The sequence below is a fragment of the Octopus bimaculoides genome, chromosome 28 (assembly GCF_046866305.1).
Source record: "Octopus bimaculoides isolate indiv1 chromosome 28, ASM4686630v1, whole genome shotgun sequence".
NCBI classification, from domain to species: Eukaryota; Metazoa; Mollusca; class Cephalopoda; order Octopoda; family Octopodidae; genus Octopus; species Octopus bimaculoides.
Window position 1 is genome coordinate 10,148,909 of NC_142955.1, and position 26,391 is coordinate 10,175,299.

At 35.3% G+C, this 26,391-nt stretch overlaps 3 protein-coding genes across 10 annotated transcripts; 1 reads left to right on the forward strand and 2 right to left on the reverse strand.

Annotated features, from left to right (window-relative positions):
* Positions 1-431: 431 nt before the first annotated feature.
* On the reverse strand, positions 432-6,139 carry LOC106873526 (uncharacterized). The gene is made up of 2 exons (XM_052977516.2): positions 6,011-6,139; positions 432-3,100 (listed from the first exon to the last, which is right to left on the reverse strand). Exon 2 carries the CDS (start codon positions 2,764-2,766, stop codon positions 1,168-1,170), a length of 1,599 nt encoding a protein of 532 aa, XP_052833476.1. The 5' UTR covers positions 2,767-3,100; positions 6,011-6,139; the 3' UTR covers positions 432-1,167.
* LOC106873525 (uncharacterized) lies at positions 6,107-26,307 on the forward strand. Of its 7 annotated transcripts, none has more exons than XR_016238781.1 (3): positions 6,107-7,002; positions 7,612-7,662; positions 19,365-19,907. XR_016238781.1 is itself a non-coding variant. In XM_089344178.1 (3 exons), the coding sequence occupies exon 3, from the start codon at positions 24,786-24,788 to the stop codon at positions 25,731-25,733; it is 948 nt and encodes a 315-aa protein (XP_089200304.1). In that variant the 5' UTR covers positions 6,107-7,002; positions 7,612-7,662; positions 24,407-24,785; the 3' UTR covers positions 25,734-26,307. The 7 variants fall into 7 exon arrangements, 5 of the variants coding, with proteins under 5 accessions (XP_089200304.1, XP_089200303.1, XP_089200305.1 ...); XM_089344178.1 differs by lacking the exon at positions 19,365-19,907 and adding an exon at positions 24,407-26,307; XR_016238780.1 differs by having other exon boundaries at positions 6,107-7,662.
* Positions 17,128-20,927, reverse strand: LOC128251191 (uncharacterized). 2 transcript variants are annotated; one of them, XM_089344174.1, is made up of 2 exons: positions 20,801-20,927; positions 17,128-19,109 (listed from the first exon to the last, which is right to left on the reverse strand). In XM_089344174.1, the coding sequence occupies exon 2, from the start codon at positions 18,731-18,733 to the stop codon at positions 17,702-17,704; it is 1,032 nt and encodes a 343-aa protein (XP_089200300.1). In that variant the 5' UTR covers positions 18,734-19,109; positions 20,801-20,927; the 3' UTR covers positions 17,128-17,701. The 2 variants fall into 2 exon arrangements, with proteins under 2 accessions (XP_089200300.1, XP_052833735.2); XM_052977775.2 differs by having other exon boundaries at positions 20,746-20,876.
* Positions 26,308-26,391: the final 84 nt, after the last annotated feature.

Here is a 26,391-nt window from a genome sequence, read left to right on the forward strand (position 1 = left end):
TGAAGGATTTGATAATCTTCATGAAGGTCTTCAAAAAGAAACTGCTAAGTTACGGGGACGTAAACACACCAGCATCGGTTGTCAAGCGATGTTGGGGGGACAAACATACACACACATATACATATATACGATGGGCTTCTTTCAGTTTCCGTCTACCAAATCCACTCACAAGGCTTTGGTTGGCCCGAGGCTATAGTAGAAGACACTTGCCCAAGGTGTCACGCAGTGGAACTGAACCCGGAATTTTGAGGTTCATAAGCAAGCTACTTACCACACAGCCACTCCTACGCCTGAAATTTTTTACAAAATTTGACCTCATCTAAAGGTCACATTATATGTGGAAATATACGGTATGTAGACTTATATATATAGTCAATTCAATGAAAAAACAATTCAAAAACAAAAAGAGAAAAAAAATGAACGCAAGGATGTGCACAAGAATTATATTAGTTTAATGCTCAGTGAAAGGAGAGTTTTTAAGGTTTCAAGCATGGCTCTTCATCAGAAAGAAGAAAGGAAGAAATCCAAAGAAGAAAAATCGCCAACAGTTCACATGTGGTTACATTTCTATATTACATACAAACATATATACACACACGTATCATATAAGCTATGATAAGATATTTTGTCTTGTAGTTTCTGTGTTTATAAATGATTGTACACTGATCGTATTACTGATATCTCCGGATACATTTCTTTGCCATTTACCCACAGTACTGAATATATCAACTGTGTCTTTTCTTTATCCTGGAAATGTTATATAGAATATATATTAGTATACTGTTATTTAAAATATTGGTGCTCCAGCATGGCCACAGTCAAATGATTGAAACAAGTAAAAGAGTAATGATAAGTAAAGTAATAGGTATTCGTTGTCCCCCTGTCTGAATAAAATGGTCCTACAAGTTATTTCTTGCATAAAATGAATTTTGACAAGCATGTATCCTGATGGACTCAATATCCCACTGAAGAAGTTACTAAACAGTTGGTATCAAGAAATGCATTTGGCTGTATAACAATGCTTCAAAAACAGAACCCTGATGAGTATGATTTTTGCCATGAGTTCATAGATTATTGTTATGTTCATAAGACTAACCAATGTTTTAGCATGGAAATTGATCTTAGAACATGTTTCATATGTTGCAGTGCATTTTGACAATGATGTATTTAGACTTCTGTATGGATAGATATATGTGAAGTTAAGGTACATTTCTGAGAGAATGATTTGCCACAAATATCACAGTGATGTGGCTTCTCACCTGTATGAATACGTTTGTGTCTCGCCAGGTCACTACTCCCAGAGAATGATTTTCCACAAACATCACAGTGATATAGTTTCTCTCCTGAATGAATGCGTTTGTGTGAAGTTAAGGAACCGCTATGAGAAAATGATTTACTACAGACATCACAGTGATAGGGTTTCTCTCCTGTATGAATGCGTTTGTGTGAAGTCACATGACTACTTCTAGAGAATGATTTACCACAGATATCACAGTGATATGGCTTCTCTCCTGTGTGAATACGTTTATGACCAGTTAAAGTGCTTCCATCAAGGAACGACATTCCACAGATGTCACAGTGAAAAGGTCTTTCCCCTGTATGAATGTATTTGTGTCTAGCTAAGCTAATTTTCAGAGAGAATGATTTATCACAGGCATCACACTGATATGGTTTCTCTCCTGTATGAATATATTTGTGTCTAGTTAAAGTGCTTCCATCAGAGAATGATTTGCCACAAAAATGACACTGATATGGTTTTTCTCCTGTATGAATATATTTGTGTGTGGTTAAGTTACTTCTAGTAGAGAAAGATTTACCACAAATATGACAGTGATATGGTTTTTCTCCAGTGTGAATGCGTTTGTGTATAGTTAAGCTATCTAACTTAAAGAATGATTTACCACAGATATCACAGTGATATGATTTTTCTCCTGTATGACGACGTTTATGTTGTGTTAAACTACTACTTTGAGAAAATGATTTACCACAGACATCACAGTGATATGGTTTTTCTCCTGTATGAACACGTTTGTGTTTGTTTAAATTACTACTTGAAGAAAATGATTTATCACAAATATCACAGCAATATGGTCTTTCTCCAGTATGAATGTTTTTGTGAGCAGTTAAGGCACTCCTAGTTGATAACGATATCCCACAGTCATACAATTTTTCTGCTGTATGAATGTATTTGTGTCTAGCTAATTTATTTTCCTGAGTGAATGACTTACCACAAATATCACAGGTATGTGTTTCATCTCCTGTATGAATATATTGGTGTCTAGTTAAGTTACTTCCACTAGAGAATGATTTCTCACAAACAAGACAATGATACGGTTTCTCTCCTGTATGAATTCGAATGTGTGTAGTTAAATTCCATTTCCCAGAGAATGATTTACCACAGATTTCACAGTGATATGGTTCCTCTCCTGTATGAGTGCGTTTGTGTTTAGCTAAACTGTCTAACTTGGAGAATGAGTATCCACAGATGTTGCAGCAAAATGGCTTTTCTCCAGTATGAATGCTTTTGTGTTCAGTTAAGCGAACACATCGAGAGAATGATTTACCACATATATCACAGTGATATACTTTCACATTTGTATGAGTGCATTTATGTTGAGCAAGGTTATTATTTTGAGAAAATGACTTTTTACAGATATCACAGCAGTATGATGGTTTATCTGCCTCTGTTGGTATCTCATCAGTAAAATCAATGCCTTCAGCCTGTGATTTACATTCAATGTTGTTATCACACAATTCATTAGCCATTGTTTCTTCTTCTCTCACCAGAACATTCAGAGGTTTTTCTTCTTTTCAAATATTCCTAACAAATACTTATTCTGCTATATTTTCATCAAATGTGATCTCAAATAGTACATGAAGACATTGTAAAGTCCTGTGCAACCTCAACTGAATTAAAATACAAAATGATCTTCCACACTCTCCACTTGGTAATGTAAAGAAATGTATTATTCAGAGAAAATGTTTTACTGTAATTCTCTAGATAGATTCATGTGAACAGAACAACGTCTTGGGTAAAATCTTCCAAATATTATGTATCCAATGCAAATAGAATTCTTTAATGCCAGCGCTATTTTGTATTCTGAAATAACAAAAAATACAGTATAAAATATAGTGGATATTTAAAAAGTTGGCATATAACAGAGGAAATTTTATATTTCTCTAATTAAAGTTACTTTCAATTTGTTATTAAAATTACATCATACAGCATCATTTGAATCCTACATGTAGTTGTGTGGTAAGAACTTTGCTTCCCAGTCACATGGTTCCAAGTTCAATGTCACTGCATGTCATCTGGGGCAAGTGTCTTCAACTATAGCCTTGTGAGTGGATCTGGTAGACAGAATGTGAAAGAAGCCCATTGTGTATATATATATATACATATATATATATATATATATATATATATATATATATATCTCACAGGGTGGCAGTACTAAGCAGTAATGTGTATAAATGCAAGGTTATTAGCAGTTCAAATATGTTTGGGGCATATTCGAGCCCATAAGAAAGCCCTTCTTTGTGTTTTATCATGAAGAAAATTTCTTGCTGGAGACAAACGGTGTAAATACACCAAAATCAGCTAGCCGTGTCTCTTCCCCCAGACTATAAGATGCAAGCATTTGGGACTGGTTATCTCTTGTTCAGTCACAGAAATTGGACAGGGTGTGCTGCGAGCTGATAAGAGAGATTGTCTTTCTCATGACATACCAGTCATTGGACATGACTGGTAGTGTTAATAGGTGCCTTACCAATCACATCCCATGACCACCTGATACCCTTCTTGTTTCTTTGTCACTCTGACATGTACTGATGTTTTTCAATATTTTTATCCCTTCAAACATGTTTAATGAAACGATAATGCACCCTAGGGTGGGATTTTAGAAAGGAGGAAGTTGATTACATCAACTCAAGTGCTCAACTGGTACTTATTTTATCAACCCTAAAAGGATGAAAGGCAAAGTTAATGTCAGCAGAATTTGAACTCAGGACACAGTGACAGGCAAAATACTGCTAAGCATTTTGCCTGACATGCTAACAATTCTGCCAGCTCACCACCTTAAGAGTAATAATAATAATAATAATAATAATCCTTTCTACTATAGGCACAAGGCCTGAAATTTTGGGGGAGGGGACTAGTTAAATATATCAACCCCAGTTTTTCACCGGTAGTTAATTTATTGACCCCAAAATAATGAAATGCAAAGTTGACTTTGATGGAATTTGAACTCAGAACATAAAGACAGACGAAATGCAGGTAAGTATTTTACCTGGTGTGCTAATGATTCTGCCAGCTCGCCACCCTAATAATAATAATGGTTTCCCATTTTTTGGACAAGGCCAGTAGTTTTGGGGAAGGGTCTAAGCTAGTTACACCAACCCCCCAGTGCTCAAGTTGTACTTACTTTTATCAACTTGAAAAGGATGAGAGACAAAGTCAACCTTGGCAGAATTTGAACTCATAACGTAAAGATGGATGAAATGCTACTAAGCATTTTCACCCAGTGCACTGACGATTCCATCAGCTTGTTACCCTCCAACTTCTAGAAATATCAGCAACATTTCCTTGAAATTGAATCTTTCAGTCTTAGAAAAATGGAGAAACCAAAGAATTATTCATGGTGTTTTTGATTATGTGTTCAGTCAGAACAATAGCAACAACCATGCAAAGAATGAATTATGTTTCTGGAGGTAGGAGAATGTTAGGCTGAATTGTGGTTTAAGCACGCCAAATAATCCTCCTCACAACTTAAAAATAGTTTTTGGAATTTTCAGAAAATTTTTCCGCATTTGTGTTCTATGCACGGGAATTCACACAATTCTGCAAATTTTCTTTTTTATTTTACCCCCATTCAGCCCATAAATCCTAAAAGTTACAAATGTTTTTAAAATCAGCGTTTACAACACAGACAGTCCAAACTTTTTGCTTAAATCTAAACAATGGACCGTCCTTGAGTGATTCCTCATTTCATTCAATGTGTTCCAAGAGAAGAAAAATATTCTTTTCGGCACTGTCATGGTATTAGCTGTCAGAAGTGAAAGTAGAACTGACAAGGAACGTTACTGCTGGTTTGAGTTGATTCTTTGGCTACTGACTAGTTGGAGCTATCTATCTGTCTGTCTCACTATCTCTCTCTCTCTCACTCTATCTATCTATCTATCTATCACTCGTTCACCTCTGTGTCCGTAGAATTTATCAAATTAGAAAACGCAAATTTAATATAAAAATATATTTTCTGAAATTGCAAATTATTTAAAATATAAAAATATAATTTTCAACAGAGAGAATTTATCAAAATAGAAAACAAATGAAATTTGAAGTTTAAAAATAATAGGATCGACCACTCACGACTAGATAGCGCGGACGCGCGACTGCGCGTTCGAGACCACTCTGCTTTAGTAGTACCCTTATACTCTGTGTGTTTTCAAACGCATGCATATAGGTGTCAAATTTGTTCCAATAACTTTCAAGTGAGAGAGAGACAGACAGACAGACAGATAGCTCGCTCCGGCCAGTCATGGTATTAGCTGTCAGTAGCCAAAGAATCAACTCAAACCAGCAGTAACGTTCCTTGTCAGATTTTTCTACTTTCACTTCTGACAGCTAATACCATGACTGCTTTCTTTTCTAATCTAGGCACAAGACCCGTTCAAAATGCTTAGTGGCATTTCGTTCGTGTTTACATTCTAAAGTACAAATTTTGCCAAGGTCGACTTTGACTTTCATCCTTTCGTAGTCAATACAATGCGTACCAGTTGAGCACAGGGATCAATGCAATCCACTTATGCCCTCCATCAAGATGCTGGTATTGTGCCAAAAATTGAAACCAATATTTTCTGCAAGAAAGGGTCAAATAGGGTAAAGATCGCAGCTTATAATCACATCTGGTCTTAAATAACAACACAAAAATTTGCAACAACGATAACATTTGAAAGGAAATACAATGAACCGCTGAAAACGTAACAAAGAAAACAAATTAGAAGAATATACCTTAGGAAGGTTAAACATGAAAGGTGTGAATTGTAGCGAAGTAAATGCAAGGAAAGAACAAATTTAAAGATGCGGAGAGGAAGTGCAGGATCGCAGTGAATGCGTTGATAAACACTTTATGAAATTATGTCAGGGAATTTTAACAAGGGACACCGGTACCTCTGAGACGAAAGAAAAATTGTTTACGTTGTCGCCTTTTCTGTATATTTGTAATTAGTTCAGCTAATTTAATTATACAATTAAATCTTGGGAGAGGCAAAAACTAAATATTGTTTATAAATTAATAAAGGAATGAACCAGTGCGTGTGTTTATTTTAATTAAATACCTCTAAGTTACCTAAGTATTTTTCTCACAATACGCATGCTTTTAAAATTAAAGTACTTATGACTCTTATTACTACATTGCGTCTTGGAAAGAACATGCCGATTTCGTTTCGGCTTTTCAAGAAAATCCTGATGTTTTTATATATTCCTTATTTTCTCGAAAATACACCGTAGTTCTCTCCAAAAGTTATTAAGTGTCTGATGCGGTGTTTCTTTTTCATTCTTATGCCTGGTATTTTAGGAAGATTGTTGAATTTCGCTTTCATTAAGGGTCGATGATACAATCGTCTCTCGTTATTTTATATATTCATTTACTTATTTATGTAATCGTCGCTATAAGTGGAACTTACATCTTATATTGTGTAGGACTACACTGTCCAATATATCGTTCTTTTTTTTTAATAAGATAGCAGATCTACTACGAAAAGGTACTTGGCTACTATTTCTAGTAGGTCGAAAGACACGTAGCGGCAGCTTCATAGATATGTAATCGTTATTTTGCTCTGAGATTATTATAATTTTCTATTTAACATGGTGTGTATATATTAAAAGAAGCAAATTTATGCAATTAAAGGTGATTCTAAATGTTAAATTATGTTAGGAACTTCTAATTTAAGTCACCGGTGTCATTCCAACGCGGGAAAATTGTCAACGTCACCGCCTACTTGGTAAGATTAATTAGTTTAGCTAATGTAATTATGTTGTGTAATAATTATCTGATATTAAGGTAAAGTTTGATTTACATGTTTCATGATCTGTGTTCTATCATCTTCATGATTAAATATTTTATTTCATCACAAACTACATTACATCGTATATTGATTGTCCCCTATTTTACAGGACGGGTTTTAATCTAGAAATGAGTGAATATCTATTCTGAACATTATTGACTTTTTTCAGCTGAATTTCAAATTGAAAAGAATTTTTATTTGAATTACTATCGCAACACACATTGTTGCTCTTTTCCTCTAATCGTGGGAAACAAACTCCATTTATTGGGACCACGCCTATATGAGAATACGTACACACTCACATACATTCGTACACGTATATTGAGTTTCTATTATAAACACTCATATTCTCTCTCCCGACATCATTGTTTTCCGCCGTGATTTTTGCTTCTCTGTTTTGATTATTATTGCATTGCAATATCTCTTAAGATCGCTCCGATTTCATCAGGACGTCTGCTGCCAGTCGTTTATCCTATAGACTGGGATAGCATATTTTAACCATTTCTACATTTCTTAATTTTGACATAGATATAATTATTTTTACAGCAAAATGTGAATTACTAGGATAGTACTCAGTCAGCTGCAAGTATTCTAATGGTGAGTAGACTATACATACCTACATTAAATATTTTCCACGCGTGTAAACAGTTTCATGATAGATAAAATTTTTTTAAAAAACTGAAGCAGGATAGATTATTCTGTCAGACATTTTCCAACTTTTAGGAATTCCTCAAGAATTAATATGGAGGACGTTAATCATTTGGACACTTCAACTACAACTGTTATTACCAATATAAATACAGTTACACAGACCGACAAAGATGATAAACTTGTAAACAACAATGTTCCTGAACATCACTCTGAGATTTGTAAGAAGACATTCTCTTCAGAACATGAAGTCTCCATGCACAAAGAAATACACAATAAGGTAACAGCCTATCATTGTGACATTTGTGGAAAATACTTTGTCTCAAACAATAATTTAACAATACACAAGAGAATACACTCTGGAGAAAAACCGTTTCACTGTGAAATGTGTGGAAAATCATTCTCTGATAATTCTAATTTTGTAGTTCACAAACGAATACATACTGGAGAGAGACCTTACCACTGTGAAATATGTGGAAAATTGTTCTCCGATAATTCTAGTCTTGTAGTTCACATACGTAGTCACACTGGCGAAAAACCATTTCATTGTGAAATTTGTGGGAAATATTTTGTCAAGAATGGCGACTTAAAAAAACATATAAGAAAACATACTGGAGAAAAACCTTTTCCTTGTGAAATCTGTGGGAAATCTTTCTCTGATAATTCTAATCTTGTAGTTCACAAAAGAATACATACTGGAGAAAAACCATTTCATTGTGAAATATGTGGAAAATCATTTAACACCAAAGGTCAATTAAATAGACACAAAAGAATACACACAGGGGAAAAGCCTTTCCACTGTGAAGTATGCGGGAAATCATTGGCCTCTAATGGTGATTTAACAACACACAAACGTAGCCACACGGGAGAGAAACCTTTTCCTTGTGAACTATGTGGGAAATCATTCTCGGACAATTCTAATCTTGTAGTTCATAAAAGAATACATACTGGAGAGAAACCTTTTCACTGTGAAATTTGTGGGAAATATTTTGTCCAGAATGGTGATTTAAACAAACATAAAAGAATCCACACTGGAGAAAAGCCTTTTCATTGTGAAATCTGTGGTAAATCATTTACTCAGAATTCTTGTCTTATTATCCACAATCGTAGTCACACTGGAGAAAAACCATATTACTGTGAAATATGTGGAAAATCATTCACCACTAATGGTGATTTGACAACACACAAACGTAGTCACACAAGAGAGAAACCATTCCAGTGTGAAATATGTGAGGAATCATTTGTTTATAGAAGATATTTAACAGAACACAAAAGAATACACACAGGAGAAAAACCGTATAATTGTGAAATATGTGGGATTTCATTTATTAAAAATAGGCTGTTAAAAACACACAAACAAATACATACAGGAGGGAAGTCTCTTAATTTAACATAAAGAGTCCTTTTCTTACGAATCTAAACATTATTGTTCATCATCAAATACAAATAGACATTGGAGAATATCTATCATGGTGAAATATGTCAGAAATCATTCTCTAGTCTACAAATGTGCTTTTGTTTGAGTAAAACCCCTTCACTAAAATGTTTGGAAAATTCTTATTTGAGAATTATTACCTTGTAGTAAACAAATTAAAATATACACAGGACAAAACACAATATCAATGTTATATATAGCTTTATGAAGTGGTGGTCCCGTGGCTATTTAAAATGAGGTAAGTCTTCGCTTGTAATCCACAGCTGAATACAAACTGAAGAAAGAAAAATTATTGTGAAATATATAGGAAAATCATTCTCTGAGTTGTGGTCTTGTAATTCACAAACATTCACTGGAAAAAGATCTACTCTGTTATTTGTCTCCGAATTTCTTTCAGAAATACAATCTCATTAATCATAACTAGGATTACACCAGGATAAAGCTTTTTAGATGTAGATTTTGTGGAAAATTGTTCTAATCCAAAAGCTCTTTGTTAAACATAGGCAAATAGATACAGGAAGAAACTACTATTGAGATAATTTGTTGGAAACCTTTTTTTAATAGAAGTCATAACAATGGTGGATTTTAAGAAAAGTTACACAGTCGTTCTTTTTCAATTATATTTTATGTATGGTATTCTGTTACAGAAATCTGTCCTATCAGTGTCTGGACATTGTATCTATTCATCCAGTCTGTGATGTTGTTTTGCTAATGCTAGGTACGATAAGCATTTTGTATGTGACCAGGACTATTTAATCCTTTTGCGTTCAGTTTATTCTGTTAAAAGTAATGTTTCTTTATTCACATATCTTTAATTAATCATGAAGTAACTGTTAAATTTTAGAATGATATTGTAGGGTAGGTGTGAGAGGGCACATCTGGCCAGTTTAAACATAAACATATTTTGGGCCACATATGGCTGGTTTAAATACTAAATGGTTAAGGTGATGACCAGTTCAATGTGAGGGACAACTTTATGGCATGTCACTTGGATAATGTTGGTGAACAATGATACTCAGTTATATAACATCTGAAGTTTTGAACTTATTCACAAAAGCCCACTGTCATGATGGCTTATACAGTTTAGCCCTTTAGCATTTAAACCAGCTGTACCCAGCCTAAACATACTACCTGTTTTATGTTCTAATAGGCAGATCCAGCCTATCACACCTACCCTTCAATGCCATTCTAAAAATATATAATCACACCATCAAAATTTCAAAGCTACAAAATAATGCATGATTAATTCAAAACAATATGAATAAATAAGCATTAAATTTGACAATAGACTGAATGCTAAGGGATTAATGCAAATCTGTACAAATAGATGATACAAACCTTGAACTATTTAAGCCAAAATTATGTGACCTCAGTGCAATCATCGAACTGATGTCCTATATCTTACAACAATTCAAGAATGTTCATTTGAACACTTAAAATGTGCTATTCAAAAAATATCCGAAGCTAAAGAAAGATTATCTTTTCAGATTGATAATAAGTTGTTAATGAGAACAAAAACAAGAACGAGTTCATAATTTCCTGCTAAGGCTTAACATGCATGTATTTATGTAAAGATCACCCAAACACAGAGCTTATAAAGTTTTTTTTTTTTTTTATTAATGGAATCAATCATACTCAGATGAAAGTATTATTGATTGTCTAAGAACTTTGTCTAAAGCATCCATCTCAGTTTTAGTTAGCCTTGTAATGGTGCAGTTGGAGCTAATGTTTACTCTTGGATCAAAAATACAGCCAAGTTCTAATACACCACTAACAATGACTGTCATCAAGTAAAGTTGATCAAACAACAAATGAGTGAAGCTGGGTTAATTATTGTATTAATGATAAGATCATCACATTTTCCTAGGTTCTGCCCTACATTAGGGAAGAAATGCTTCTGTTGTGGCACATTGGGTTGCTTCAACATATTCTGCAGCTCAAAGCCACTGAATTCATGCTGACGCCCATAAAGTTTGACTAAAGTATGTCTCATATCAGTTTCATACAGTGTTCTTTACATTTGTATAAGATTATGACAATGGATTAATTCTGCTGATGCTCAGATAGTTGAAAGCATGAAAAATCGTTTTAATATTTTGTATCTTTTATGTTCACTTAAAAGAATCATGTTGCTGGAAAAGATTGGTGGAGACCAACTCTTTTAAGAACAATTATTTACAAGACATTCTTCTGAAATGATTGTAGAGAATAAATTTATCTTTAATCAAAACAGGTTGTTTGTTTTTTAATCTTATTCTGCAAAAATTTTTTTCTACAATTCATAATACACACATCACTGAAGAAAGCAAGATTTTGTTTGGTGACCTAATCTTGGTAGAGACAGTAAGGAATTTGTCAGATCTTATGACATGCTAAAAATCAAAATTAAATGTGAGACAGCAGAAATCAAAAAAAAAAAGAATCCAGGCTACGGAAATGAAATATTTCAGGAGACTTTTGGGATTATCATCTATGTGTCACAAATGAGGAAGTGAAGAAAAAAATAAGGCAGGCAATAGGGCCCTATGAGAACTTCTTTGTACAGTAAAGCAGGGGTTTTCAAACTGTGGCCGTGGACCACAGGGGGTCTGCAAGGACAAGACAGGGGGTCCGTAGACAGAAATACTTTTTATGGGCAATTTGATTTTATATATGTTTTTTAATCGAAATCTTCTAACTGACAATAAACCTATTTGTTAAATACTGTTAAATAAATAAATGTAAAAATATATTCCAGGGTGAAAAACTAGAGGTAGTCGATAGCTTCCGCTATCTGGGCGACCAAGTTAGTAGTGGGGGTGGGTGCGCTGAAAGTGTAGCTGCTAGAATAAGAATAGCCTGGGCAAAGTTTAGAGAGCTCTTACCCCTGCTGGCGACAAAGGGACTCTCACTCAGAGTAAAAGGCAGACTGTATGATGCATGCATACGAACAGCCATCCTACATGGAAGTGAAACATGGGCTGTAACTGCTGAGGACATACGTAAGCTCGCAAGGAATGAAGCCAGTATGCTCCGTTGGATGTGTAATGTCAATGTGAATACCCGTCAGAGTGTAAGTATCTTGAGAGAAAAGCTGAACATTAGAAACATCAGTTGTGGTGTGCAAGAGAGACGATTGCGCTGGTATGGACATGTGGTGAGAATGGATGAGGATAGCTGCGTGAAAAAGTGCCACACCCTAACAGTTGAGGGAACCCGTGGAAGAGGTAGGCCTAGGAAGACCTGGGCTGAGGTGGTGAGGCAAGACCTTCGTACATTGGGCCTCACCGAGGCGATGACTACTGACCGAGACCTTTGGAAATGTGCTGTGCGTGAGAAGACCCGGCAAGCCAAGTAAGATCGTTGCCAGTGCCCCTGGACTGGCTCTTGTGCGGGTGACACATGAGATGCACCATTTTGAGCGTGGCTGTTGCCAGTACCGCCTGACTGGCTCCCGTAGGATTTTCGAGTGAGATCGTTGCCAGTGCCCCTGGACTGGCTTGTGCGGGTGGCACATAAAAGACACCATTTCGAGCGTGGCCGTTTTCGTGCGGGTGACACATAAAAGCACCCACTACACTCTCTGAGTGGTTGGCGTTAGGAAGGGCATCCAGCTGTAGAAACTCTGCCAAATTAGATTGGAGCCTGGTGTTGCCATCCGGTTTCACCAGTCCTCAGTCAAATCGTCCAACCCATGCTAGCATGGAAAGCGGACGTTAAACGATGATGATATGTTATTTTAAGCAAATATTTATGTATAAATTTCATAAGCGTTTATAAGGTAAAGCCTGAAATATAAAGGGGTCCGCAAGTCAAAAAGTTTGAAAACCCCTGCAGTAAAGAAATGCAGTCTCGGGTGGTTTGGGCATGTCATCTGCTCATCAGAGATGGCCAAAGCAGTCCTTCAGGGAACAGTCAAAGGTGGCAGATGCAGAGAAAGAGGTGGGAAAACATCTGTGAATGGACAGGTCTAAAGAGGCAGAAAACAGAGACGGGTGGGAAGGTGTGGTTGCAAGGTCATCAGTGGTGCCCCAACAGTCAGCCAGACTACAGGATATGTAATGTAATTCTTTGTACTGTAAGTGGCTTAATTACTGTCCTAGGCAAAAGTATGTAGGGATTAAGTATGCATACAAAAGATCAGAAACCTGTTGATTATAGTTAACTTAGCCAATATTGAAACTTTTATATTTCAGTAGATGCTAAGAAAATGTAAATATATTGTTTGGTGACTCTAATCTTGGTAGAGATACTGGAGAATTTGTCAGATCTTATGACAATACAAATTATCCACTATCTCTACACTTTTGGATTCATCTGGAATAATAAAAAATTAAAAAAACTTTGTCATGGCTGTGTGGTAAGAAGCTTGCTTCTGACTACATGATGCAGAGTTCAGTCCCACTTCATGACACCTTTGGCAAGAATCTTCTACTATAACCTCAGGCTGACCAAAGTCTTGTGAGTGGATTTGGTAGATGAAAACTGAAAGAAGCCAGTTGCATATATATATATATATATATATATATATATATATATGTGTGTGTGTGTGTGTCCATGTATCTGTCTGTCCCCCACTACCGCTCGACAACTGGTGTTGGTGTGTTTACATCTCTGTAACATAGCAGTTCAGCAAAAGAGACCTGATAAAATAAGTACTGAGATCAATTCATTTGACCAAAAAATTCTTCAAGGCAGTGCCCCAGCATGACCACAGTCCAATGACTGAAACGATTAAAAGAAAAGGCTTGGCATCAGGGAAAACATCCAGCCTTGAAAGTCCTGCCTCAGCCATTTGACTGCGGCCATGCTGCAGCACCACCTTAAGAGGTTTTAGTCAAACAAATCGACCCCAAGACTTATTTCTAAAGCTGAGTACTTATTTTATCAGTCTCTTTTGCCAAACTGCTAGGTTGCAGGGATGTAAACACCAACACCAGTTGTCAAGTGGTGATGGGGAGGACAAACACAAACAGAAAGACATGCACATAGATATATACATATGACAAGCTTCTTTCAGTTTCCATCTACTAAATCCACTCAAGGCTTTGGTTGGCCCGGGGCTAAAGTAGAAGATACTTGTCCAAGGTGCCATGCAGTGGGACTGAACCCGGAACCATGTGGTTGGGAATCAAGCTTCTTACCACACAGCCTCACCTATGCCTATTAAAATTCCCCTTATGAAGATGCTGGGTATCGAACCCGGGGCCTTTCAAAACAAATGAAAAACACGTGTGCTCCAGCATGGTCACAAACACATGGCTGAAACAAAAACATACATAGAATTTCAGTTACATTTATCAGTGAAATAAAGTTTTATTTTTGTTTTTGAATTAAACTTTTTTTTGTTGTTTTGATGTAAACATTTTTTTTCTTTTCTGATGTAAGCATTTTTTAAAAAAAATTTTACTCATTGCAGGGGCACCAAATAAAATTTTCAGAATTCCAAGACGGAAACTGAAAGAAGCTTGTCGTGTATATATATATGTGTGTGTGTGTTTGTCCCCTATCACTGCTTAACCTTCTGTGCTAGTGTGTTTATGTCAGTGGTTCGGCAATAAAACAGACCAATAAAATAAGGACCCATAAGTCCTAGGGTTGATACATTCAACTAAAAATTCTTTAAGGTGGTGCCCCAGCGTGGCTTGCAGTCTCATGAGTGAAACAAGTAAAAAGTAAAAGATATCGAAGAAACAACTGAACAGACGGCAAACACCTGTTGAAGAGAACGTAATTAAAATTAATGATCTGATTGAAAATAATTATTATACTGAAAGTACCATTTTCTTACATCATTGGAATTAGAGATCAGCACTTGATTCTGAGTTCAATCTCACTGCGTTGCATCTTGGGCAAGTGTCTTCTACTATAGCCTCAGGCTGACCAAAGCCTTGTGAGTGGATTTGGTAGACGGAAACTGAAAGAAGCTTTCTATATATGTATGTATGTGTTTGTGTGTGCATCTCTTTGCCCCTCCCCCTCCTTGCTTGACAACCAATGCTTGTGTGTTTATGTCTCCATAACTTAGTGGTTTGGCAAAGGCGACTGATAGAATATGTACTAGGCTTACAAAGAATAAGTCCTGAGTCAATATCTTCGACTGAAACCCTTGAAGGTATGGCCGAAGTCAAATGACTGAAACAAGTAAAAAAATAAAAAATATGGGACATTACAAAGCTAACTAGAAATAGGTGAAAAAGTATATGACTAAAGGTGCATGTGTAGATGGAAACTAATAGAAGCCTGTTGTGTGTACATATATATATATATGTGTATATGTATATGTGTGTATATATATGTCTTGAGAACCTGTGTTGGTATATTTACATCCCCATAATTTAGTGGTTCAGCAAAAGAGATTGATAGAATAAGTACCAGGCTGAAAAAAAAAGTTCTGAGGTCAATTTATTCTGTTAGGGTAACCCAAATTTTATTTTTCTGTTTGAGAATTGGTTGAAAATTGAGTTTTGAGGTGTGGCTGTGTAGTAAGAAGCTTGCTTCCCAACCTCATGGTTCCGGGTTCAGTCCTGCTGCGTAGCACTTGGGGCAAGTGTCTTCTACTATAGCCCTGGGCTGACCAAAGTCTCGTGTAGGTATTTGGTAGACAGAAACTGAAAGAAGCCCATCGCAACAACAACACAACATATATATATATATCAAAATATATATACAAATATATACATATAAATATCCTTTTGAGTGTTGGGCCTCGTGGAGGCAATGACCAAGACCTTTGGTATTATGTTGTGATTGAGAAGACCCATCAAGCCAAGCAAAAATCAGTCGCGGCAGATACTGGTGCCATGCAAATTGGCACATAAATACAAGATGGTATCACGCAAATGGTACCCATGCCAGTGGCAAATAAAAGCATACATTACATTCTCAGAGTGGTTGGCTTTAGGAAGGGCATCCATAGAAAACCATGCCAAATCAGACTGGAACCTGGGGCAGCGTTCCAGCCCAGTCAAATAATCCAACCCATGCCAGCATGGACAATGGCCATTAAATGATGAATATAGATATATATATATACATACACACACATATATATATATATACATATACACACACACGCATATATATATATATAAATATACATCATCATCGTTTAGCGTCCATTTTCCATGCAGGCATGGGTTGGACAGGTTGACTGGGGACTGGCAAGCCAGTAGGTTGCACCAGGTTCCAATCTGATCTGGCAAGGTTTCTACAGTTGGATGCTCTTCCTAGCGCCAACCATTCTGAGTGTAGTTGGTGCTTTTTATGTGCCACTGGCATCGATCACATTCTAATGGTACTTTTATGTGCCACCAGCACGGGGAGCCAGTCAGGCAGCATTGGCATCAACCTAGGCTTCAATGGTGCTTTTTATGTGCTACCAGCATGGGTACCAGTCAGGTGGCACTGGCAACTGCCATAACTACAATTTCCATTTTGATTCGATTTGATTTCATTTGACTCAATAGGTCTTCTCAAGTGTAGCGTATTGCCGGGTGATTCAACAGTACTTTTCAATGGGCTGCTTATATGACCATGGTGTAGGCCACAGCTGTGATCTCACTCTACTTGCCGCAGTTCCGTTTCACTTGACTCAACAGGTCTTTTCAAGTAGTGTATTGCTCGATGATTCAAGGGTACTTTTAAATAGGCTGGATATGTGACACTGCTATCAGCCACTCACTTTACTGGCCGGGTCTTTTCAATAATAGCATATCTCTAAAGGTCACAGTCTCTACATACATACATATATATATATCATTTTCCATTCTACCTGAGCATTAAACTAATAAACCTGCTTGTCATTCCTACACTTGTCTTTGCCTTTTGTTTTCTATAAATTTGAATTATATATATTTATGTACACACATAAACACATTAACTTACATGGCAACTATATAAATATATGTGTCTATGTATGTATATGCACCATATATAAATCTTATTTTAAGATGAAATATTTTGTCTTACAGTTTTGTATTTATTCATAACATAACAACTTTTCAGTGATATTCTTACTAATATCTGAGAAAACATTTCTCAAAATTTTATTGACCATCTCAAATATATCAACATTACCTTTCTTCTATCCAGGAAATATTTTACATGAAATATATATGAGTAGATGCATGGATATACAAACCATCACAAATGTTTTGTGATCTCATCAATGTAGATATAGTTGCTGAGATATAAAATATAGTAATAGTAACATGTTATCACATTAATATCTCTTCTTTCTTGGGTGAATACAGTTATGGTTATACAAGTTATTTATTGCATCGGATGAATTTTGACAAACATCATGTATCCTGCTAAAGGTTGTGGGGAAGCATCATAGCCGTATGTCCAGAGGGATTTTTGGGGGGTTTGAATATGCCACACAAGAAGGTACTAAAAGGGCAGCTGCCTATAAAACAATGTTTCAAAAAGGGAAGCATGATGAGTATAATAAGTGTTATGATTTCACGGATTACTTGTAAGTCCACAAAGCTATCATATGATTTAGCATGGAAAACAGTCTTCAATTGGGTTGTCATCATAGTATTGCAATGCATCTTAATAATGATTCAGCTACAGGTCTGCATGGATACACACATGTGCAATTAAGTTGCTTTTCTGTGTGAATGATTTACCACAGATATCACAGTGATATGGCTTCTCTCCTGTATGAATGCGTTTGTGAATAGTTAAGACGCTACTTGTGGAGAATGACTTACCACAGAATTCACAGTGATATGGTTTCTCTCCAGTATGAATATGTTTGTGCCTAGTTAAGTCACTACTTCCAGAGAATGATTTACCACAGATGTCACAGTGATATGGCTTTTCTCCTGTATGAATACGTTTGTGGATAGTTAAATGACTAGTTTCTGAGAATGATTTGCCACAGATATTGCAATGATATGGCTTCTCTCCTGTGTGAATACGTTTGTGTTTAGTTAGGTGATCAATTCGGGTAAATGATTTACTGCAGGTATCACAGTGATATGGCTTCTCACCTGTATGAATACGTTTGTGTACTGTTAAGTGACCAGTTTCTGAGAATGATGTACCACAGATATCACACTGATATGGTTTCTCTCCTGTATGAATACGTTTATGTTTAGTTAAGACACTGCTTCCAGAGAATGATTTATCACAGATATCACAGTGATATGGCTTCTCTCCTGTATGAATATGTTTGTGTACATTTAAGAGATCATTTCGAAAGAATGATTTTCCACAAATATCACAATGATATGGTTTCTCTCCTGTATGAATTCGTACATGTTTAGTTAAGACGCTATTTGTAGAGAATGACTTACCACAGATATCACAGTGATATGGCTTCTCTCCTGTATGAGTACGTTTGTGTTTAGTTAAGTCACTACTTCTAGAGAATAATTTACCACAGATAACACACTGATATGGTTTTTCTCCAGTGTGAATACGTTTGTGTATAGTTAATTGATCATTTCGAGAGAATGATTTACCACAGATATCACAGTGATATGGTTTCTCTTCTGTATGAAGATGTTTGTGAGAAGTTAGGTTACTTTTTTGAGAGAACAGTTTACCACAGTTATCACAGTGATATGATAATTTTCTTAACTCTTTTGACATCTTTCCAAGGAATCAGAAAACAAAAAAACAATCCTTTAACATTCTCACAGTATTCTCATCACAATATTTGATTATTTTTCTTGTTCTTTTTCTTTATTCCTTATAAATATTTCACCTGCTATCAACTCTGATCTTCATAGATATCTAAAGCTGACGTAAAGTCTTTTATAAATTTATTCAAATTTAATTTGAATGCACTTGACAATGAGGTAGAGAAATGTCGTTATCAATCTCAGTTCAGAGCAAATATTTCACAGTGTTTCTACCATAAAACACATAGAGTCAGGGTCATATCTGTTGTGTATAACATCGTCTTTATATGATAAATAGTGAGGTTGTACAACTAAAGTCTTTTATACCAGTGTCATTCATTAATCTGAAACAATAAAGAAACAGTGTAAGACTTAGAGGATACAGAAAAGCATTTTACATTATTTAACATTATACATATTCGTATACCACAGCTTCATTTTCATGTTGTGTAACATTATCAATGCTAAACTACAGAATGGTGAACAATAATATTTTTCTCCTTTCAGAAACATATTTTCTTATTCTTGTTTGGTCCTAGACCAGCCATGATTGAGCAAATCTATGATCAGATGTATTTCATTCTTGTCTTTCTTTCTAGTATTGCATATTCAAGACTTCATCAGCCAAATAGTCTTCAGTTATCAAGACTGAAAGGTGCAAAGAGAATGGAAATTGGCTGTTGTTTCTAGCAGATGTGGCACCCTCATTGGCTTGTTGTTTAACTCCAGGTAATCCCATTCTAAGCACACCCATGATGATAGGCAGCTTGCTTTTTGAAGTTGCTATGAATTTTTTATCACATCAAACAAGGCTGTTTATGGAAGACCAGTAGTCGCCCATGCATACCAGCCTCCTCTCTCCACGCCACCGATGCTATCCAATTTTGGCATAAGGCCAGCAATTTTGGTGTTCAGGTTGGCGGACGTCGAACTTAAGAAGCATCAAGTTGGAATTACTCCGTTTTGATGGGGACCTGTCAGATTTTTTTCACGGTGCCCTTGGAAAAGCTCTCGGGGGGAAAAAAATTGCGGAAAATGATGGTTTCGTAATTTTACGCATTTTTTTTTTCTTTTTGCTATTAACTCCCCGTCAAAATAGAAAAAATCAAACTTGTTGGCGCTTCATAAGTCTGACTTCCGACGAGGGGGTAAGTTGTTTATTTAGACCTCCAGTGATCAACTGGTATTTATCTTAATTGATCCCAAGAGGATAAAGCTGACTTCAATAGAATTTGAAACCAATATCTATTTACTGTTAAACATGCTCAACTTCCTAGAAATGGCAGTCAAATCTCCTTCAAATTACTTAATACCGTCTACAAAACGAAACATTGGTCTCATATAGACAAAAACAAGATCGTAATTACGCTAACTTTGATCATGTCAGCACGACTAGGTTAACACAGGTAATTTACTATATAATAATCGATATAATTAATCTAACTTCGGATAATTTAGGAGCATGGTGAATATTATTTTATTTTGTCTATACAATAGTCATAATAAATATGCAAAACACAAAATAATATAATCATATTATCCAAATTATACAGTGAGGTAATAATAATTCATCACACTGCTGTGGAGCAGTAGCTGTAGTAAATAGTAAGTTCCCTGGATATTATTGTCTCAATGACTGGTAAAGCCCGTTATTAGGTTTCCATAGCAAGACCGAAGTTACGTTTCCCCTGAACCAGAAACCACTCCGTCGCAACAATATAATTCTACATCATGAAAATTAATTCCAATATTTATTATTAGTCTGTCATAATTTCACCCTCTTTGCAATCGAATTTCGGCCAGCTTTTTGAGAAATCAACTGTTTTCAGCTGTCGTTTCCTTCAGGCTCTCTACATTCTAAGTTCAAATCCCGCCGAGGCCAACTTTGTTTTCCATCCTTGCGAAGTCGATAAAACAAAACCCAATAATTTCTAGTGTCAATGGTATCAACTGATTCCCCATACCCTGAAAATTACTGACCTTGTTCCTAAATCAGAAATCATTATTAAATGCAATAAAATTCATTCTGATGTACCTGGAGCAGCTTTCTCCGAAGAATCACATCTGCGGGTGACATCTTAGTCTTAAGCAATGTAATACGGCGATCGTGATTAGTCAATTGCTTTGTCGGACACATCGTATTCCTATAACGATTCTATTCATTGGCTAAACGTGACTTCTACTAAAATGTGGAAGTTAAGAAATGATAGATTTTTTTTCTTTTCAGAGTTTAATGCAAAACTTTTATCGAAAAGGATAATCATTATATATCACTTATTTCAGTCATCAGACAGCGGCCCTGCGGAACACCGCCTTGAAAGGCTTAATAGAACAAATCGACCCGCAGATGTGATTCTTCGGAGAAAGCTGCTCCAGGTACATCAGAATGAATTTTATTGCATTTAATAATGATTTCTGATTTAGGAACAAGGTCAGTAATTTTCAGGGTATGGGGAATCAGTTGATACCATTGACACTAGAAATTATTGGGTTTTGTTTTATCGACTTCGCAAGGATGGAAAACAAAGTTGGCCTCGGCGGGATTTGAACTTAGAATGTAGAGAGCCTGAAGGAAACGACAGCTGAAAACAGTTGATTTCTCAAAAAGCTGGCCGAAATTCGATTGCAAAGAGGGTGAAATTATGACAGACTAATAATAAATATTGGAATTAATTTTCATGATGTAGAATTATATTGTTGCGACGGAGTGGTTTCTGGTTCAGGGGAAACGTAACTTCGGTCTTGCTATGGAAACCTAATAACGGGCTTTACCAGTCATTGAGACAATAATATCCAGGGAACTTACTATTTACTACAGCTACTGCTCCACAGCAGTGTGATGAATTATTATTACCTCACTGTATAATTTGGATAATATGATTATATTATTTTGTGTTTTGCATATTTATTATGACTATTGTATAGACAAAATAAAATAATATTCACCATGCTCCTAAATTATCCGAAGTTAGATTAATTATATCGATTATTATATAGTAAATTACCTGTGTTAACTTAGTCGTGCTGACATGATCAAAGTTAGCGTAATTACGATCTTGTTTTTTGTCTATATAAGATCAATGTTTCGTTTTGTAGACGGTATTAAGTAAGTTGAAGGAGATTTGACTGCCATTTCTAGGAAGTTAGGATCCTTTCCTTTTGGCCGGCACATAGAAAAAATAATTTTTTGTAATTAAACACTTTCAAATATCGAAATACGACAACTTTAACACGAAATATAAAGAACTTCGAAAATAAAGAATTTTCTTAAAAACGCCAAGAGTAAATACGAAATTTGAAAGTGTTTAGTTACAAAAAATTATTTTTTCTATGTGCCGGCCAAAAGGAAAAGATCCGGAATTTGAGCATGTTTAACAGTAAATAAATATTGGTTTCAAATTTTGGCATAAAGCCAGCAATTTTGGTGTTCTGGGTGGCAGACGTCGAACTTACGAAGCATCAAGTTGGAATTACTCCGTTTTGATGGGGACTTTTGGAAAAGTGCGAAAAATGATGGTTTTGTCATTTTACGCAATTTTATTATTATTTTTTTTTTTTGCCATTAAGCTAGCTTAATGGCAAAAAGGGCACGGCAAAAAAACAAAACCTGAAAACTCCCCGTCAAAACTGAGACAATCCAACTTGTTGACGCTTCATAAGTCTGATATCCGACGAGGGGGTAAGTCTTCCAGTGCTCAACTCGCATTTATCTTAATTGATCCAAAAAGGATAAAGCTGACTTCAATTGAAATGCCAAGCATTTTGCTTGGCATGCTAACAATTCTGCCCATCGCCACCTTATGATAAATAAGCTTTATAACACAAACCAGTGGTTCTCAACCATTTCTCTTTTACCTATGGTTCTCTTTGATTCCTGTTTTATTCAGGTGGATCCCCATAGCCATTCAATGTTTTAAAAAATCATATTTTTATAATTACATATTAGGAATCGGATAAGAAAGAAAGTTAAAAATAATTTGTGTATTGTGGAAGTATAATCAATTTATTGCTCATAAACTTTATCAATGAAATCTTATGTTAAGAACTACTCAGGTAAACCAACTGTAATAACTATTTAAGGAAAAAGCAACAAAACAAAATTTCTCTGTAATGGTAACCAGTAATATTCTATGGCTGGTAGGATTGGAAGGTCTTCGTTAAAGTTTGTGATGTATATTGTAAAATTAATAACATTCCGAAAGGGAAAACAGTTATGATTTATGAAACTTAATTATAAAGCTTAATTCACCATCAAACTAATCAGAATCTGAGATTCTTATTCTTTCCCTCTTTTCATTTAAGTAAACAACTTCTTTAATTACTACAATCAGATTTATTTTGCATGTCTGTTCTTTGTGATATGAAAACATAGCCTGAGAATTTCATCTGCCTGGTGTCCTTCTTTATTGAAGACATATTTAATTACTGTGTAACACGATTTTTGTCCTTGGATAGTAACAGGTTATTTCCTATTTACTTACCCCTAGAAAGTATGAAAAATGGCTAAAAATATCTTTCAAACTTTGGTTTAAACCCCAAAGAGTTCCTCTCTCAACACATAGCTATGATGCTCCCCCCTATTACTCCTGCTCATTATCAGAGGTGCACATACTGTCAGCCACTAAGGGATATGCTCAAGGGGTTAAGGTCAAGCAACTGACATTATCAGATCTGTGGTATTGAGCAAAATATTTGCTGTAATGATATTTCTGCTTCAGTAACACGGCACTGAATCTGTCTGAAATGTAATGGAAAAAATAGGTCAGTTTCAAAACATTGATATCCATATGACAAAAGCAAAGTTTAGAAGGGGACGGTAGTGATTTCCTTTGATTTCTAGATGAAAGCAAATAAAAAGTAACACTGACCAAAGACAAAAAGAAAAATTTTGTTACACAGTGTTATTCATTTAACATCTATAGCAGATGTTAGGAATGACCATTAATGGCTGGCACTTTTTACAAATTTCTGATACTAGATGCTTGCCATCAGCTGTTCTTATCACCTTTCAGATGGTGTACAATTTCAGCAAGGCAAGAAAGGTTTTTTTTAAACATTTAACAGTTGTAATGGAAAACAAGTCACTTTTCATCAATTCAGCCATCATTATTCACTGAAGTGAATTTATATAACATTTTATTAATGTTGTTTGTCGTTATTCATTAATATTTCTTTTTGTTTGATGTGATAAAAAATTCATAGCAACCTCAAAAAGCAAACTGCCTATCATCATGGGTGTGCTTAGAATGGGATTACCTGGAGTTAAACAACAAGCCAATGAGGGTGCCACATCTGCTAGAAACAACAGCCAATTTCCATTCTCTTTGCACCTTTCAGTCTTGATAACTGAAGACTATTTGGCTGATGAAGTCTTGAATATGCAATACTAGAAAGAAAGACATGAATGAAATACATCTGATCATAGATTTGCTCAATCATGGCTGGTCTAGGACCAAACAAGAATAAGAAAATATGTTTCTGAAAGGAGAAAAATATTATTGTTCACCATTCTGTAGTTTAGCATTGATAATGTTACACAACATGAAAATGAAGCTGTGGTATACGAATATGTATAATGTTAAATAATGTAAAATGCTTTTCTGTATCCTCTAAGTCTTACACTGTTTCTTTATTGTTTCAGATTAATGAATGACACTGGTATAAAAGACTTTAGTTGTACAACCTCACTATTTATCATATAAAGACGATGTTATACACAACAGATATGACCCTGACTCTATGTGTTTTATGGTAGAAACACTGTGAAATATTTGCTCTGAACTGAGATTGATAACGACATTTCTCTACCTCATTGTCAAGTGCATTCGAATTAAATTTGAATAAATTTATAAAAGACTTTACGTCAGCTTTAGATATCTATGAAGATCAGAGTTGATAGCAGGTGAAATATTTATAAGGAATAAAGAAAAAGAAGAACAAGAAAAATAATCAAATATTGTGATGAGAATACTGTGAGAATGTTAAAGAATTGTTTTTTTGTTTTCTGATTCCTTGGAAAGATGTCAAAAGAGTTAAGAAAATTATCATATCACTGTGATAACTGTGGCAAACTGTTCTCTCAAAAAAGTAACCTAACTTCTCACAAACATCTTCATACAGAAGAGAAACCATATCACTGTGATATCTGTGGTAAATCATTCTCTCGAAATGATCAATTAACTATACACAAACGTATTCACACTGGAGAAAAACCATATCAGTGTGTTATCTGTGGTAAATTATTCTCTAGAAGTAGTGACTTAACTAAACACAAACGTACTCATACAGGAGAGAAGCCATATCACTGTGATATCTGTGGTAAGTCGTTCTCTACAAATAGCATCTTAACTAAACATGTACGTATTCATACAGGAGAGAAGCCATATCACTGTGATATTTGTGGGAAATCATTCTTTCGAAATGATCTCTTGAATTTACACAAACATATTCATACAGGAGAGAAGCCATATCACTGTGACATCTGTGATAAATCATTCTCTGGAAACAATGTTTTAACTAAACATAAACGTATTCATACAGGAGAGAAACCATATCAGTGTGATATCTGTGGTACATCGTTCTCAGAAACTGGTAATTTAACTAAACACAAACGTATTCACACAGGAGAGAAGCCATATCATTGCAATATCTGTGGCAAATCATTCTCAGAAACTAGTCATTTAACTATCCACAAACGTATTCATACAGGAGAAAAGCCATATCACTGTGACATCTGTGGTAAATCATTCTCTGGAAGTAGTGACTTAACTAGGCACAAACATATTCATACTGGAGAGAAACCATATCACTGTGAATTCTGTGGTAAGTCATTCTCCACAAGTAGCGTCTTAACTATTCACAAACGCATTCATACAGGAGAGAAGCCATATCACTGTGATATCTGTGGTAAATCATTCACACAGAAAAGCAACTTAATTGCACATGTGTGTATCCATGCAGACCTGTAGCTGAATCATTATTAAGATGCATTGCAATACTATGATGACAACCCAATTGAAGACTGTTTTCCATGCTAAATCATATGATAGCTTTGTGGACTTACAAGTAATCCGTGAAATCATAACACTTATTATACTCATCATGCTTCCCTTTTTGAAACATTGTTTTATAGGCAGCTGCCCTTTTAGTACCTTCTTGTGTGGCATATTCAAACCCCCCAAAAATCCCTCTGGACATACGGCTATGATGCTTCCCCACAACCTTTAGCAGGATACATGATGTTTGTCAAAATTCATCCGATGCAATAAATAACTTGTATAACCATAACTGTATTCACCCAAGAAAGAAGAGATATTAATGTGATAACATGTTACTATTACTATATTTTATATCTCAGCAACTATATCTACATTGATGAGATCACAAAACATTTGTGATGGTTTGTATATCCATGCATCTACTCATATATATTTCATGTAAAATATTTCCTGGATAGAAGAAAGGTAATGTTGATATATTTGAGATGGTCAATAAAATTTTGAGAAATGTTTTCTCAGATATTAGTAAGAATATCACTGAAAAGTTGTTATGTTATGAATAAATACAAAACTGTAAGACAAAATATTTCATCTTAAAATAAGATTTATATATGGTGCATATGCATAC